Genomic DNA, 16,865 nt, shown 5'->3' with positions numbered 1-16,865 from the left:
AGAAATAAGAACCTCCTTCAGGTTGGTAGCTTTTCAGTTTTTATTCTGTAGTTGAGTAGAAAATTTTACCTGTGTATAACTTTCAAAGAGGTAAAAGGAAACCTTCACATTGCATCACTGTACATGTAACTTTTTAGGTTAACCTCAATGAGGATAGAGAAATGACAGTAATAACTTCCAATACCACAAATCTGATATTTCACTTTTCATATCATCAGTCTTTTCTGAGTGATGTCAAAGGCTGAGTGAGCCTAGAGTGAATTATGGCTCAATTTTGGAAGCAGCTGTTAGGAACTAGTGGAGGTTAGACTTAAATTTATTGTTAAATACCATGTAGGAAACTATATTTGTCTTTCTGAATTGTCTTGTTACACAAATCAAATGAGTGTATAAGCATCCAATGCTGCAGCTTAGTGAGGGGATCTTAATAAAACAAAGTGCTTCAAGCTTGCAAATTTAACTCCAGTCTGTCAGCTCCATTTCCTTGCAAACTCTCCCATTTGTCCCTCTGTCCCTTAAAGAAAACACAAGACCCTGATAATATGCCAGATAATTGCTTGTGTCATTTAAACTTATCTCTTCTTCAAGCTGTGTTGCATAATTGCATAAATGAACAACAACAAAAAAAATCACTTCCCTGTGTAGGACCTCTCTCAAGTCAAGTGTCTAACAAAACAGGGCAGGATGTAGAATTGTGAATAAGTTTGTAAGCAGGTTTGCATACACTTTCTACTGTTCCTTTCCAGATGAAACAGTTTATAAATAAATTTGAATCTGCTGTGCTGGTTTAATGCAGTATCTAAACTGGAAAAGAAAACAATTGCATCATTTCTCTTTCTATACATTAAACTCCATTGGTTTCCATTCTTTCAGCATGAAGATTGTGGATTTCATGTTTCTTCATGAAGTAATTTTTTTGCCAACTCTGTAATGTTTACATGAAAGCTTTTTTTCCCTGTCTCAGCAGAAAAATGTAAAGTTAAACAAAAGAAAATCAAAAACATTTTTCAGTGGATATAGTTTGGAGGGGGAATTTCAGTGTAACCCTTTGCTTCTCTCTAAGTTGAATAATAAAAAAATCTGTTTATCTTCTTAAAAGTTACATCAAAATGTATTACTTTATTGTTTTAAATCAGCTGTCCTCTGCTTTTGTTCTCTGGTAATGTACCATTTTGCTGTTCATTGACTCACTTATTTCTTGCTTAACATTGTTACATATTATGGGAATTTTTTTATCTCTTTCTAAGTCTAAAAGCTAATACCTGTACTGGATGGTTGTCTTTATTTTACCATTATTCATCATTATCTTCATGCAAAGGGGCTGAGCCTGTCAGGAAGCCATGACAGCTACCTTGCAAAGGTTGTTTTATAAGCAGACTGAACATTAGTATGGGCTCCAAAAGAGGTGAGTGTAGGGGCTAAATGCTTAGTCTTGGTTTTAAAGCTATTTTTCCTTACTGAGTTGAACTTCATTTTACACGTATTACAGACATGCTTATATTTTTGTATTTTTTTGTAAAGATTCTGTAGAGTTCTTTGGAATAGGGACATCTTAGAAGGCATAATTTAAAAAGATTAATAACTCCCTTCCACTGAGCCTCCTTCCTGAACTTACACTTTGTTTACTAATTTTAATCCTCACTACATTAAGCCAGTTTTTAAAAGAGTAGAGCTCTGCATGAGATCCAAACTTAGCATTACACCTGTGTGCTTTTCTGTTACTCACATTTCATCCAGATGCTTCCCTTGTACTGGAAAAATACAAAGGAATCTATTGTTGAGAGACATTGTAGACTCCACATGCACTAAGAAAGGTTTTGAGAGGTTTAGAAAATAGAATGCAGTGTTTGGGGTTGAGATTCAGGAATCTGAATTGCACTAACAAACTTCCTAGTCATACTTGTTTAAGTCTCTTTTCATAACTGCTGACACTAGTAGTCCACAAGAATAATTTCTGCTTTTTAGTTGGAGTGGGATTTTAAGATTAATTTAGGACACAGATATCAGCAGAGAGACATTACAGTAATTTTTATTTTGCTGCCTTTTTTTTTTTTTTCTGTTTAGCACAGTTTCCACTGAGATACAAACTATTTAACAAACAGTTGCAAAATAAATCTCCGTGTGAGACATGGCTGAAACTCTATAGTGCTAATATTTCCATTCACTTCAGTGAGGTGTGGTGTGCTGGCCATCTGTTCTATAAACCTGAATAGGATCTGAAATCCTTACACCAAAGACCTGATTTTTTTATGCCATCGCTTTTATGAAGGTGTGCCATAAAACTGGCCATGTGCTGGCAACCTGTGCAACTGGACCCCTTTAAATCTGTGTAAAAGCGATGACATTCCAAGCACCTCAGCATCTCTTAAAATTAAAACAGCTAATTGCATTAAAGTCTGTGTGGTGAAGAGATTATACTCTTGCTTAGGGTTGGTTTTCCCCCTCCCCATCTGCAAGATCCCTGATGGGGTCCACATCTGTGAGAGCAACAGCGCGTGCACGACAGACTGCCTCACGATTGGCAAGCCAACTGGAAGAAGGGTTGAGACCCACAAGGATTGTTGGACCCGCAGGGCTCTCAGCTTGTGAAAACAGCGAGCTAATTAAAGTCTAAATAAATGAAATCTCTTTCTAGCTGAAGTAAAGATAAATAAATAAATGCCTGTGTGTTGTTAGAGAGGACTGAATAAAGATGAAAATACTTGTGTCATGTTTATCCAGTAACATCTCTTTAATTGTGAAGGGGGTGCTGTCAGCAGACTTGGTGAATATGTGCAAGTGTTCAGTTCCTGATTTATTTTCAATCTGTTGTTGTTTTAATAGGAGGGGTTCATCAAAGATAATGAAGAGTATGTTTTAATATATTTTTCAATAATTATTTAAAGTTTTAAAAGTCTCAGTGTATATTTTTAGCACATCTTCCTAGCTACTGCTTCCTTGTCACTGGCAAGTTCTGCATCTGCCTCCGTGCCAGTGCTTCGCAGGCTGCTGTCACCAAAGGGGCTGTATGCTTTGTTTGCAGACCAGTGGTATGTTATATGCTACTAATGTGTTATTTTAGTTCTTCTGTTAACAAAAAACATTTTAACCTTCCCATCTTTAACAGTGCCAATAAGAAAAGAAGTAGAGCCACTTAAAACATCAGTATGAAGTAAATTTTTTCCTTTAAATTTTCTGTGGGCCACTTTTTTTTTTCAGTCTATTAGACTAAACCTAGGTTAAATACATATTTAAGGAGTTTGCCCAAGACATACTTAGGAGTCAATTTAAGTTGATTATTTAAAATATTTAATTTAAATAGATTATTTAATCGATTATTTGTATTTAAATTGAAGCACTTGCTAAAATGCTTTGTTTAAATGTGCCTTTGAAGATAATCTAGTTTTGGAAGGACTGAGCAATTGCATTTATCAGCTAAGCCTTGTTTTAAGGTCCTTGAAAAATTCAGTCCTCAAATAGAAATTTGAGTGTCTCTAGGCACCCATTCTGAGAAGATGTGGCCACTGAGTTAGGTCTCAATTTTCATATCTCCCATTCTCACAGATGAGAGCAATGACTGCAAGACTGTAAAGAAGCTATCAGGGTGCTAAAGGAAGCTGCAGTGCTGTGCAGTCAGCAGCCTTGACCTAACATCTACTTAAAAGTGTAATCTCACCATTTAAAGTGAAAAAAAATGAAAAAAAAAAAAAAAAGTAGCTGTTAAATAATCTGTTGAAAATCTAGCACTAACCTTGTTGTGATTGTACTCCTTAAATGTTGTAATGATTCATTCCTGATCATAGAAGTAATAAATATTAAACATATTTAAATTGTAATTCCTTTCAGAAAATACTGTGGAGTGGGAAAATAAGTATGAAGTTGGATATCTATTCTAGGAAAACAAACAAACATAGCAGAAGGAGTAGAGAGAACATGTTTTTCTGCTTATTTTACAAGCAGGACTGTAAAGGAAACAATTCTCTCATTACGCGTGTATAAAAATAGGCTTTGAGACGGACTTCTCCAGGCATGAGAACTCCTAGCATTTTCCCGTTACCTTGATCCACATCTGCTCATTTGTTCAAAAATGAACCAGAGGTAAGTTTTTACTTGGATGTCACGCAGAGTTTAGTACAGGAATAGAACATATATAAACACGTCCTGACCATGAAACAAGAGCAGCAATATCTTAGCAAACTGCATAAAATCACTCAGTGCTGACTTCTGTTGTCAAGAGGCAACAAAAACAGTCCAAAAATTGATTAATGCATTCTTCAGTTCTGGCCAAAGCTCAGAAGAAATACTTGCCTGGATGAAAAGAGGGAGCTGGGGTTGATTAAAGGAAACAAGAGCAAAGAATCTCATGGTAGATGGGATGTGCAAGCTCTCAGTGAAAAAGTAGGCCAAGTTCAGACTTTATCTAAGTCATCTGACCTTTGTTATGAGAGAAATCAAAAGTTATTCTGTTCAAATGAACTCAGCATACTGGCCAGATTTTAAGTTTGCTGATTTCATTTTCCCTGGCTTGGTACTCAGCAAATATCCAAACTGCTGCAACTTTAGTCATTCTTGCTCCAGTCATGAACTGTGTCAGATGAAAGAAATAATTCCAAAGTAGTTGTATTTAATTTGTAAAGTGGATTGGCACCATGATTTTGGGCATCTAAAAACCTTGCAAACACTGATAAGGAAGTGATAGTGTTAGTTACGTGAAGTACAGCCTGCAATCTATGTAATATATAGACTGAAGAAGATAATGAAACACTGCAGCACTTTCAGCATGTGAATGATGTGAACCCAAGGAAGTTTTAGTTTTGCAAATCCTCTGAACATTTTTCGCTAATATTGTAATAGGAGGACCTGAGGAAATGCTTTGATGGGATTTAAGTTTGAAGGGCCACCATTACATTTGTAGCTTCTGGCTTCCTCTGAAGATAGGAGAATCCTGAAGATGAGTTTGTATAATTGGTATGCACCACAGGATAAAAGTTTTGGGTGAAATCCAGTCCATCTCAAATGTCTGTGTAGCTTCACGTAGATGCATGATGAAGCAGTTTTCCTAAAGTCTGTATGTAACTGATAGACATTGATAGGTGCTTTGGAAGGCTTCCCTGGTGAGATCCTGCCTCCTACACTTCTGGCATCCAAGGTGGGTGGCTACAAGTTTCCTTCGAGGGTCCGCAGAGACACCACCCTCCCCCATTAGCTGTACAGACAAGCTCAGACAATTGCAGGACTAGTACTTGATACGGAGCACAAGAACAGAGTCACTGCCTCAAGTGAGCTACCCCCAGTCAAAGGAAGCATCAACCATTTTGGTTGCAAACAGCAACCACCCTGGCATTTTATTTTGTCCATACATTTCCATAATGATTTCTCCCTTTTAGAACAAAACTGGGGAGGATTTCAACAGAGGGAGGTTTGTAAAATTGAGGAATTCTGCCCGTAACACATCCAACTAAAGACTTAGGTTCCTCTAGTGCCTGCTGAGTTAATAGGGTCTCTAAGAACACTGTCTCCGGCCTGTAGAGGGCATACGGCTCCTCGGTTTTCCCTACCAAAATGTATGTGGAATAGAGAGAACCTGTTGGAGCATACATCAAAGTATTCTTGCAGGCACGTTGCTGCACTTGATGGATCAAGGATCTCTCCAGTAATGTGAGGTTACCAAAAGTGTAATTTCAGTGGAAGAAGTTGGACTCTTCCCAAGCATCCATGTGTCCATCCACTGAAGTAGATAAATGCTTTACATAGCAAACACTGAAGCCTCTCCAGGACATGTGTCCAGCGGGAACATGCTGTGGGTACTCGTGCTTCTTAAAAATCATCTGTTTTCATTTGTGTCTCCATTTCCAGAGCTCCCAACACAGTGGCTCCTCTACCTCATTAGCATCCACCAAAGTTTGCAGCTCTATGGATGAAAATGAAGGCCCTGCAGAAGGTAACATTCGGAGGCTGACATTTCAAAGCAGTCAGTGTAGTGATAACAGCAGCTGTGTAGGAAATGAGTCATTCTTCCTGCCAGAGAAGGTGGGAGCATTGCAGACTGGATAATTTTCTGTGAGGAAGCTCCACAGCCTTAGCAAACCAGTTAGGTTCACTCTGGATCAGAGTTGACCTGGACATCACTCTTCAGAGGTATTTTTCTTGCAGAATACTTGAGGTTTTATTTCTGCAAGCAATACAGTGCTGACTGGCTTATTTCAGTATTTTTGTCTCATCTGCCATGGTACTAAAGAACACACTGCAGTCCTGGGTCTTTACTCAGAAATGGATAGTCTCACTCCATGCTCAGGCTTTGAGCAAGTTGGCTAAGGGACAAGGTCTGCTCGAGCCCTGCTGGCTCACATGCACATCTATGCACGTGTGTGTGTGTGTGTATCTGTGCTCCTGTTGGAGAACAACTCTTCATGCTGTCTGTGAATTCAGACAAACCCCAGCCTTCTTGTGTCCTAGTATTCCTAGCATTCACTATTAATACTAAACTAGAACAAAGGACAGAGTACTACACAGTTAAATGCACTGTCTTAAAGAGTGTAAACACAAATCACATTTCTGAGAGGCTATTTTTTTTATGTTACAATATTTATATAGTAGTTTGTATCAGCTGCAGTTTACAGTCAGCTTTTAGAGGCATGTTAGGTATTTGTAACACTATTTCAAATACATTTAAAAATAATAGTACAGGAATGAGCACTAAAACACATTAAACTACAAGCTTCTCATATGCTTAGACACTGTGTAATGCAATTTTACCTAAACATCTGGTATCCAGGTTGCATGTGAGGTAGTATTATTGAGAACATTTGTTTAAAAACTAAATATTTGATATTGGGGGATGGGGAGAACTAGCACTTAGCACATGAGGAGTTTTATGGATGTCTCAGTTTACAGGATGTAATAAAATAAGTGCTTGAGTGTTGGACTTCTTTGGTACATATATTTAATCATGCTGTGTCAAGGAGTTCCAGCCCTTTTTGGAGGCTGGTCTGCGCTTGTGCAGATCACAGAGGCCTTTTTGTAATTAAAAAAATACAATTTTGGTTTTGTCTTGGGGGTATATTGCAATGGCAACTATATAACACTCAAATGGTGGTATGTTTGAGCCCCCAGAAGTCTTATTTTTCATTATTGTATCTGCATGAAACCTGTTGAGTATATACAATGTCAGCAGCATGGTTTCACTGTACAGTAAGTGAGATACTGACTGAATGGTTTCCAGGCTCCTAAACCGTGGACTTAAAATGCATGTTATGTGCAACATCTGTGTTACCTTCACTAACAATAAAAATGTACTAATGATTCTTTCAGAAGTGTTGGAGGAAGGTTTCCAGGTCCCAGCGTCGATAGCAGAGCGATATAAAGTTGGAAGGACTATAGGAGACGGAAATTTTGCTATTGTGAAGGAGTGTATAGAAAGGTGAGGAGGATAATATGCTTATTACTGTAAAAAAAAAATATTAATGTCATGATTTTTCCAGATCATATCTTTATTTGTAGAATACAGAAATGTAATAAGGTAATGTCTCTATGCCAGAGGGAAAAACTGATGTCTTCTCAAATTAAAGAAAGAGTGAGTTCAAGGGGCAATCTATGAATTTAATTCTTTGTGGGGTTTCTATGGGTTTTTTCTGCTATACTCCACATGATTTTACCAGTTCCTTATGTTAAATCTCTCTTTTTACACTGAAATAACATCTTTTTTTGCAGTATGTTCTTGCAATGCTCCTTTTACATTAGACCAATGGAACATTTCACATATAGCAGCACTCTGTAAAGTTGTCAGGAAGTTCTCTGTTTGGGGTGTAGTGGCAATGGTCAGCACAAAGAGGTAATTTTGGATCCATCTATTCTGCCATCTGACACTGAGGTGTAGACTCTTCCATATTTATTTTTAATTTAATGGACACCTAACTCTTGCTTGCCTGCTTTGTGCCATTATATTTGATCCTTCCAATGTTGAGCCTCACTGCAGAGACCAAAATCTAACTTCTTCAGTGACCTTTACTGTTAAGAGGTGAAAGCAGTAATTGATTTTAGATGCCTACTCCAGATTAGAGAAGTCACAAGTCACCTCAAGTGTCAGTGTTGCTGAAAATGTCCAGCTTGACTAGTTCATGTGTCTGTTTCTAAATCTGTTTAACTGGCTTTACCCAACCTTAAGAGTGTAAAAAATAGGGAACAAAGCAGGAATGCTCTAAGCAGGACTGTGGTTGCCTTTTAGTGGTATTGTTAAAAATAGGAGACTATGGGGTATAAAAGACAAAAGGTATTTCACCTTATGTGAAATGACTGTAGGATTGCTCATGTTAGATAGTGGTGCTGACAAAGTTAGGTAGCAGTGCAGACAAAGCAAAAAGCTGCTGGAGCTGGAGATGTCCAAAGAGAGGACAATAGAGATGTCAAGGTTTGAAAATGAAATTTCATCAGTTAAGTTTTCTATCCCCTATTACCATATTCTGGAGAGGAGACTCTTACAGAGGACTATAAATTCACCTTTGGGCTCAAAGAAAAAACTGTTCTTTAGCCTGTAAGAATATGATATAAACCCTGGAGAGTGATATTAAATCTCCTGACAAACAATGATAAATTAACTTGGCTGGTTTTAAACTAGGCTCCTTGGAAAAATACAGGTCTACCTCTGCATCCAAAAGTGCAACTTGGAGATCATGAAGACAGCTGTTGGGGGAAAGGGTGAGAGTGGATTTCCTATCAGCTGACAGTGTGCTTGTGGGACTTGGCCAAAGTTCTGGTGATGCCTTTAGTGTTCTGCCAGAGTGAGTTCTTGGTGGAGCTGGTCATCCAGAGGGCAGTAGCTGTTCAGATCAAACCTCAGGGCCTGAGCACTCAACTGTATGGAAACTAAAAGGAAGCAAAGCAAAATGGTATGAAAGAAAGGAAGCACTGTAAAACCCTGTGGAGGGACATGACTAATGAAATAAATGGATGAAAATACATAACTAAGAAAAGAGAAAAAAGCATCTTAAGGTAAAGGGAATAGTGACTGGGAAAAGCAGATTAGAAGCTAAAATAAAGAAAAGTTGTGGTTTTAATAAATTCATTCAGCTGAAAATGCAATTTGAAATTTGTGCTGAGAGACAGTATAGATGTGCTAGTGTGCATGTCACAATTCTTTCCCAACCTGAGAGAAAATACATGAACAAAATTAAATGTAGGTCCCATCACGCCTAAAAATAATGCTGATTACAATATCCTGGAGAGCTTGAATGAAAACTGTTTCCAGTCCTCTTGTCTATCCCACTGGTCCCAGAAGTATCCAGTAACATGGTGTGTCTAATATACTCAAATAGCATTTTTACCCAGGTATTCCCACATATATCGTCTTGTGTTCTCTGAGCTATACCATTCCATAGATCCCATTTCTATCAGAGCTGCTACTTTGGGAGATCTTGAAAACTAAAGTGGAATTGTTTCTGTGAGTTTATACTTCTAAAGCAGTATATCCTTCCCATCACAAGTGTGTAAGGAGAAATTAAAGACTCAGAGGGTAAATTATACCAGTACCTGTGAAACTCCTTCAAAAATTTTGTTTTCAGTCTTTTTAAGCCTCTTTAACCACCTCACTTCAAAGTCTGATATGTCCGTCATTTGCAGAGCCAGAATTAATGGGGTGATACTTGGGACAGAGAACTTTTCCATTTCCTTGTGAAGTACAATTCCTGTGTGTATTAAACTTCAAAGGAATAGGACCATAAGGTGTTAAACAAGTAGGAATGGGTCTTGCTGCACAAATACACTGGTCGCATGAATACTCCTTCTCCATAGCTGTGAGATCAGTCTGTGAGCACTGGTTAATACAGGTTTGTGAGCACCTCAGTACGTTCACAAGCGTTTTCCTCTGACAATGAACAGTCCAAATAGAAACCAAAAACCATCTCAAACCAAAAACCATCTCCAAAATTTTCACATGAGGAATTCTAAATCCCGTTTTGAGCATCTGTGAATGTACAGGCACATACTCTAAAATACATTTTATACATGCACAAATACAACAACAAAGATAGATTTTTGTCTCCAGTGCAATCTAAATCTCCGTGAAGTTTGCAAAAGTTTAAAGAGCCAGGGAACATGGCACCAAGCCCTGTTATAAGCTAGAGGTCTAACTCTGTGGTAGTGCAGTGGGTCCAGACTCCTGTCCAACCATAACGTGTTGCCTTCTTTTTGTTGTCCCTTTTTATTGTTTGGAGTGAGCAATAGGTGAGAGGTGAGATGCCTGTTTCACAGTGACTTTCTGACATGGCCATGCATATTTTTTGGTGGTGTGTAAGTTGCAGTGGTGCTGACAGGCCGCGGTTCTGCAGCTTTTCAGGGGAAAGGATTTACATTATCTTAGCTTTAATTTTCTTTTTACCAAAACAAAGAGCAGTCAGAGTTGTCATCTGCTTGTTACATATCTGCTCTATCATATGCACTATTTGTCCTGCGGTGTTTTTATATGTGTTCATTTTAAACTTTCAGATACTTTCAAATGCTGACATTTCCTCACTAGCTCACATTTCCCAGTGTCTTGGAGTACATGGAGTCTCTCATGGCCAACAAAAACCATCAATTTCCTTTCTCATGACAGAAAGGAAGCATTCCTAGGGCAACCAAGCAGCTTGAAAGAGACTGCTATTGAAAGAGGCTATATTTTGTCTGAGTTTGAACCCCAGATATCTTAATTTCTAATATTTCTTGTTCAACCTCCTCCTTCTAGTCCCAAAAATAGTGTCCAAATCTCTTCCTGTCCCCTCACTGAACTTGGACTGTAGCCACTGAAGAGTGGCACTGGAAGGGGGCACCCTACATGGAGTGCAGCCCATTTTGGGGGGCTGTAGCACTAAACTTCTGTGTGGGGGAGTACAAATAGGAGAAGCTTTTGATTTTTATTTACATAAATCTTGAACAGATACGCTGTAATTTCCTGCCCCAATTCATAAACCTTCTTATCTTGTGTGATTTCTTTTAATTGATGTCCTAATAGAGATTGTTTTAGCTCTTTGCCTGGGAAGGTAAACAGAATTAATATTTTGGTAGTATTTACTGAATTACCCATTTTTCCTTAAATTAAAAATTGGTGGTACATCATTGCCAGAGAAGTTCTCCATGTTTAATATGGAAATGAAAATGCCCAGTTGATTTCCAGATACAGTGCTTTCAGTGTATTACTCACTTTGCATGTCCTGTTTGACAGACTGAGCACACTTTTAGATACATTAATGTCTCTGTTGAACATACTCCCTATCAGTTTAATGTATCAGTTTAACTACTGTCTTTTGTGAAATGAGGAATGAAAAAATGACCCTGTATTCTTGAAAGGTTTTTTTTTTCTTAATTTTTAACCAAACATGCCTAAAGGCAATGTAATAGATATTTGTAACTCGTGTTACAAAATGAAAATATTTCAGTAAGATCTTTTTTTTAAATTATCCCTTTTCCATTTAATCTTATAGTGAAACTGGGGCTTGTAGGCAGAGCTTCTTGTTTTCATTCTTACAGTCATCTTTTGGTTTTGTAACTTAATTAAGAAATGGAAGTTGATACTGCTAACTTACCTACAAGCTAATTTTTCTATTAGATTTAATCTAATATCTATTATCTAGTATTCTAGATAATAGATATATGTAGTAGTGATATTATAAGGATTCAAAACAACACAGTAGTTAAAAGGAAATGTTTTCTCATCTTGAACTAATTTCTGTAGTGTCTCCAGAACCTTCCACATTCTTGCTACAAGCCAACATGTTTAACTCTGTTAAATATCCTATAATTACTGAATACATAAAAAATTATTCCAAGGACTGACATTTTTATCATAGCAGTTGTGACTGCAGATATGCAAACAATTTCATTTTAATTAAAAAGTAAGTAAGTATTTTCCATGGGTTGTATTTTTTGTAGGATAGAAAAGAAAACTTCTTTGTTTTGAAAATATTTGAACCTGTGAACACTGTATGGTATTTTTACATAAAAATGACAAATAACAATTCTCATTACAAAATGGAAGAAAAAGTCAAGGAATTTTTTTTTGTTTTGAAAACACTGAAATGCTTTCATTTTAAAACAAAAAAGTTTTATGTCTTTTTCTCAGGCATGCATATTTAATAACTTTGGCTCAATTTCACAACACTAGTCAAATCTAAGCTTTGTTTCTTAAAAAAATAATATTTTACTAGAACTTTAACTACACTTATTATACTTATATAACAAATATAAACTCAACTGAGAAAAACAATCAGTGTGATTGAACATAATTTTTTCTTCTCTTTCCTCAGATCAACTGGTAGAGAATATGCTCTGAAAATAATCAAGAAAAGTAAATGTAGAGGAAAAGTAAGTACAAAATAAATACGAGACCTAAAGATTTTTTTTTTTGAAGAATTTTTTTGTGAGAGATCATTTTGAGAAGCTGTTGGTATTTGTGTCCTTCCTGACAAGTGTTAGAATCTCTTTGGTTGAAGTCTTTGCCTACCCTCTGGAGACTCTTGGAGTTTCAGGAGAAAAGGCAGTCATGTGCTGTTCTAGACATGTGTAATGATTCTCCAGTTGGTTGTTTGTGCATGACTCCTTTCTCTTTATCCATGTAATTATGTCCTCTAATTCTCATAATTCCAGGTGTTATAGAAAGCAGAAAATAATACAAATAATTATAACAACACTGGTCACTGTGTGTAAGGCATAGGTTAATTAAATTGATGTCAATTTTGCACCAAGTGACTGTTAGCTTTTAAAATCAGTAACAAAAGGTACTGTGAGAAGATGCTATCATGTTGTTAAATCTAAAGATTCTGCATGAGAGAAAATTTTAAAAAGCTTTCATTTTTCTCTGCACCAGAAACACATCTTTTCTTCCATTTTTTTTTCTGTGTTCTGCTCTCTCTTTTTTCAGTTACCACATTGATGTTTTTAAACATGTTCATTCTCTGTTGCTGGAGGCAACATCTGTTAGTTTTTTTCAAAAACCCCAGAGAATCCATGCAGCTCCCAAATTATCTCTGCTTTTTCTGCTGTGAATTTTTTTCCCACTAACCCATATTCATTGAAGATTTTTTGTGTGTCAGGAACACATGATCCAGAATGAGGTATCTATTTTAAGACGAGTCAAGCATCCCAATATTGTACTTCTGATCGAGGAGATGGACATGCCAACTGAGTTGTACCTTGTCATGGAACTTGTAAAGGTGAGTATTTTGCAGTCAAGCTGCTTATTGTATCAGCCATATTGAAAAATTCCATTCCTGCTTAGGCTTACTGAAAAACATTGGATCATGGAATAATGTAGAGTGCAAGAGCTCTCTTAAAGTGGTTTAGCATCCTACTGAAAGATGTGTAACCCACTGTCAGATTTTCTTTTTTTTAATTAGCTCTCAAATATTTCAAATATTTGTCTAACTTCCTGTAAGCCACACTTGGAAATGTTCTTTTGACAGTACTTTGTATACCACCAGTTTTGTTTGCTTCCTCAAAAGAAAACTCTTTAAAAATTTATAATCTGCCTGGAGGTGAATTGAAAATATACCCAGTCCAAATAGCCATAAATACCAGCCTTCAAAATACAAAAAGGTGAAAGGGTTTCATTAGTTTTTATTAATTTACATTAAATCTAAACAATATTAAATGTGTTTTTTCTCTATTGATTTATATTAACACTGTCAAACTTGCCTCCTCAATAGCAATCTAAATTTAAGCTGAAGGAAGGGGAAATGAAAAAGAAAAGCCTGCCTTTTAAAGCGTGGTTCTATTCTAAAAAGTAAATTTGCAAATGCAGTAATTTATATTTTGGACCCTATTTATTTCTTCACAGTGACTGAGAGAAAGCTCTTTTTGGCAAACAGGATTGTTAATCTGCTTTGCTGTGGTTGTATGTGGAGGTTAGAAGGTGCTCTTAATGTAGGCACCTCATTGAGATGTTAAATAGGGCAATCCTAGGTCCAGGTGTTTCTTAAATACCCTTTCGGAATCTGGTCTGGAATATAAGAGCAAGTAAAATGAGGAGGTTTTTTGGTTTGTTCCATTATCCCCCATGCTCTGTGGCAGCACCAGTGACACAAGCCATATTCCCAGTCCAAAGCTGGAAGGCTCTGTGTGCCTCACAGGTGGATGCCCACAGATTTTCCCTGTCCTCGTGGCAGTCTGGGAAAGAAAGTCTTGTTATCTGTGAGAAGCTCAGGCCATGCCCCACATCTTAGCAGATGGCAACATTGTCCTCGTAGGTTTGTGCCTGACCAATGCCCTATTTGTCTTGAGCAGTGCTGTGGAGCTTATGGTCCCCCTAACCCCCCTGTCCACCACCTCCAAGCTCTGAGGAAGCACACTAGGAGATACTCGTACTAAGAAGCTGACGTATTTTCTGTGATGAAGAAGTTAAATCCTAAGACAAAAGAAAAATACTGGCACTCTTTCATGCCATGAATACCTTTGTGTAACCAGTCCCAGAATAATTTCCCCACTTCCTTGACAATCACAGCCCTCTCTCACTCTTAGGCATGCAATGTGAAATAGCACAGCTTAAGATCAGATACCATTAGGCATCTAACACTATTTTAATCATAATTACTGCCCTATTCTATTCTATTCTATTCTATTCTATTCTATTAAGTGAGCTCACTATGAGATCCATGCTACTGTTGGTTTTCCTCAGTGTCTGTGAGAGCTTGTTCAAAGGTACCTCAATCCCCTTGCACAGCACTGTAATCACATGTATCCACAGCTTTTAGCCTGCACTGACAAATCCTTCATCTTGGCCCCATGAGGTGTGCTAAGAACTAAAAGCTGTGCCTTGTCTAACTTGACAAGATGTAAGCACAGAGCTGGTTTTATGGGTGAAACCTGCTGTGCTATTCATGACTGAAAAATGTGTAAACTGTAGTGTCCAATGGATTTTTAATTTAAGTCCTACTCAGCTAAATGAGAGAGGAAGGGATTAAAACTCTTAGAAAACAATTTAAAAAAATAAACCTTAAAGATACATATTTTAAAAAATGCATTGTAGTCACTTTCTGGAGAAATCTGTTTTTTTGTGCTGTTTCTTCTTTACTCTTAAAGATTGCTGCACATATTCTTTTAGCTGTATCATGGAAGGGCTCTATAGGAATCTCTGCTTCTCATATCCTAGAGAGCACTGTTCTAATAGTCTTTACTTTTATGTAGAATAATAGAAGAAATGTAGAAGAAATAACCTTATTCGGGGGAATTAACTTCCTTTATGTGATACAAACATCTATTCCTTGATATACAGTTGGAATAAAAGCCTTGTTGCACTCTCTGGGTACTAGGGAAGGCATTTCTGGAAAGACATTAATTGTTAATTGACCAATTGCTAACTGTTACCATTTCATAGTGTGCACTGTTAGAATTGATTAACCATCTGTTATTGACTGACTTTAGAAGACCTGGCTTTAAATCAAACTCACAGACAGGAAAGAGAGGCAAGGAGAAAACACTTGATAGTGCAGAGCCCGGTTTCAGTTAATACCACCCTGCATTAATTGGCAGTAACATGTTTGACATAAGTGACTGCTGGAAATCCCGCCCTCACCTCATGGCAGATAGGCCATTCATTGCTTTGTAAAGTGTAAGAAAAAGCACTTCATAAATACAAATATAAACACATTTCAAGTGGTGCTTGTAAAAGGAAGCAAAGACCTGGTTTCTGGCACATTGCCTTTTTACACAGCGAAACAAAATTGTTATTCAAACCTAACATGGGTTTGGCCAATTTAAGAAGCAAGATTTATTGCTGAGTTTCCTTTACTGCTACAGGATATGATTTCACTTTTGCAGAAGAAAAAGAGAGATCATATCGTTTACATAACAAGGTAATAAATAAATAATTGGTTACTGTAGTTCCAAGTACACTTCCTCATGTGCACAGATGATAAAAACTGCATTCAGATGTTGCTGGTCCTGTTTCATTCCAGAACAGGGGATTTAAGACTGAAATGTCATCCTGAACTCACCCCTGGTGCCTGAATAAATGATAGTGACCTGCTGTGTGAATCGGCTTAGCAGAACCTTGCAGGTTAAAGTGCTCTTTGGGGAGAGCAAAGTCTGAAAACAATTCTGCCTGATAGAGCTGTCAGCTCTGTTAACTCTTTCCAGGATTTCACCTCTCCTTTAACTGCAGAGAATCCTGCAGACTAAATATATGCTCTCTTTTCTTAGCAGGATACCTGGTAAGAAACTTTACCGACTACAGTAAATGCTTAAATGGAGAAAATTATTCTGCTTCAGATTGGCTTGACTGTCTGTTAAATTGCTCTGCAGCCTCTATCTTTTTCTCAGTTTATGTTTCTCCTGTGCATGAACATTTGTTCCTTTTCTTCTGACTTTGAGCCAAAATTTTTCTTGTTTTTAAGGCTCAGCTTCTTTCATTCTTGCTCCTCATATCTCAGCTCAGACTATTTTCTTTGTTTGGAGGCAGATGCTTTGCTGATGTTATTGACACTTCTTCTGAGCATCTGGAACATATTAGATAAGACCAAAGATCTGTCTAATCCACTGCCTCATGTTAAAAAGCAGCTGGTACAGGGGTTTCACAGGAAGGAGCTTAGGGAAGATAGATTATTTATCTCACATACTTTGCCACATGCTGATATCTAATACTTAGGGATCAGATAATGCCATGAAGTACATGGTATTGTACTTTTGCCAAATATTTGGCCTCTTTCTCTCTAATCCTCTATCTGGTTTAGCTTGGCCTTTTGTTCTTCCTTTTCCTTGACACTATGTATCTTGATGTGTGTTGAACAGTCACCAGTCGGGGCAAGAAGTTCGATGTGGTCCAGATTTAAAAATGGTTGGCTGTAAGCAATTTCCAAAGAGCTGGGATTTTGTATCTACAATGGGAATAAACCTGCCCTGGCATACTTCAGCTGCACTTCAAC

General features: G+C 37.3%; 1 protein-coding gene across 3 annotated transcripts in view; it reads left to right on the top strand.

Moving 5' to 3' along the window:
- Positions 1–16,865, top strand: part of DCLK1 (doublecortin like kinase 1) — a 237,517-nt gene that overhangs the window by 180,112 nt on the left and 40,540 nt on the right. For all 3 annotated transcript variants that reach the window (XM_053970076.1, XM_053970078.1, XM_053970077.1), the window contains 4 exons: positions 5,836–5,920; positions 7,291–7,399; positions 12,255–12,312; positions 13,041–13,160. In XM_053970076.1, the coding sequence (XP_053826051.1) occupies positions 5,836–5,920; positions 7,291–7,399; positions 12,255–12,312; positions 13,041–13,160 (372 nt within the window). The remainder of the gene's footprint in view (positions 1–5,835; positions 5,921–7,290; positions 7,400–12,254; positions 12,313–13,040; positions 13,161–16,865) is intronic.

The sequence above is a fragment of the Vidua macroura genome, chromosome 2, assembly GCF_024509145.1.
Source record: "Vidua macroura isolate BioBank_ID:100142 chromosome 2, ASM2450914v1, whole genome shotgun sequence".
In the NCBI taxonomy this organism is placed as follows: domain Eukaryota; kingdom Metazoa; phylum Chordata; class Aves; order Passeriformes; family Viduidae; genus Vidua; species Vidua macroura.
The sequence above is the reverse complement of the archived record's forward strand: the minus strand, read 5'-3'. Positions and strand labels throughout refer to the sequence as shown.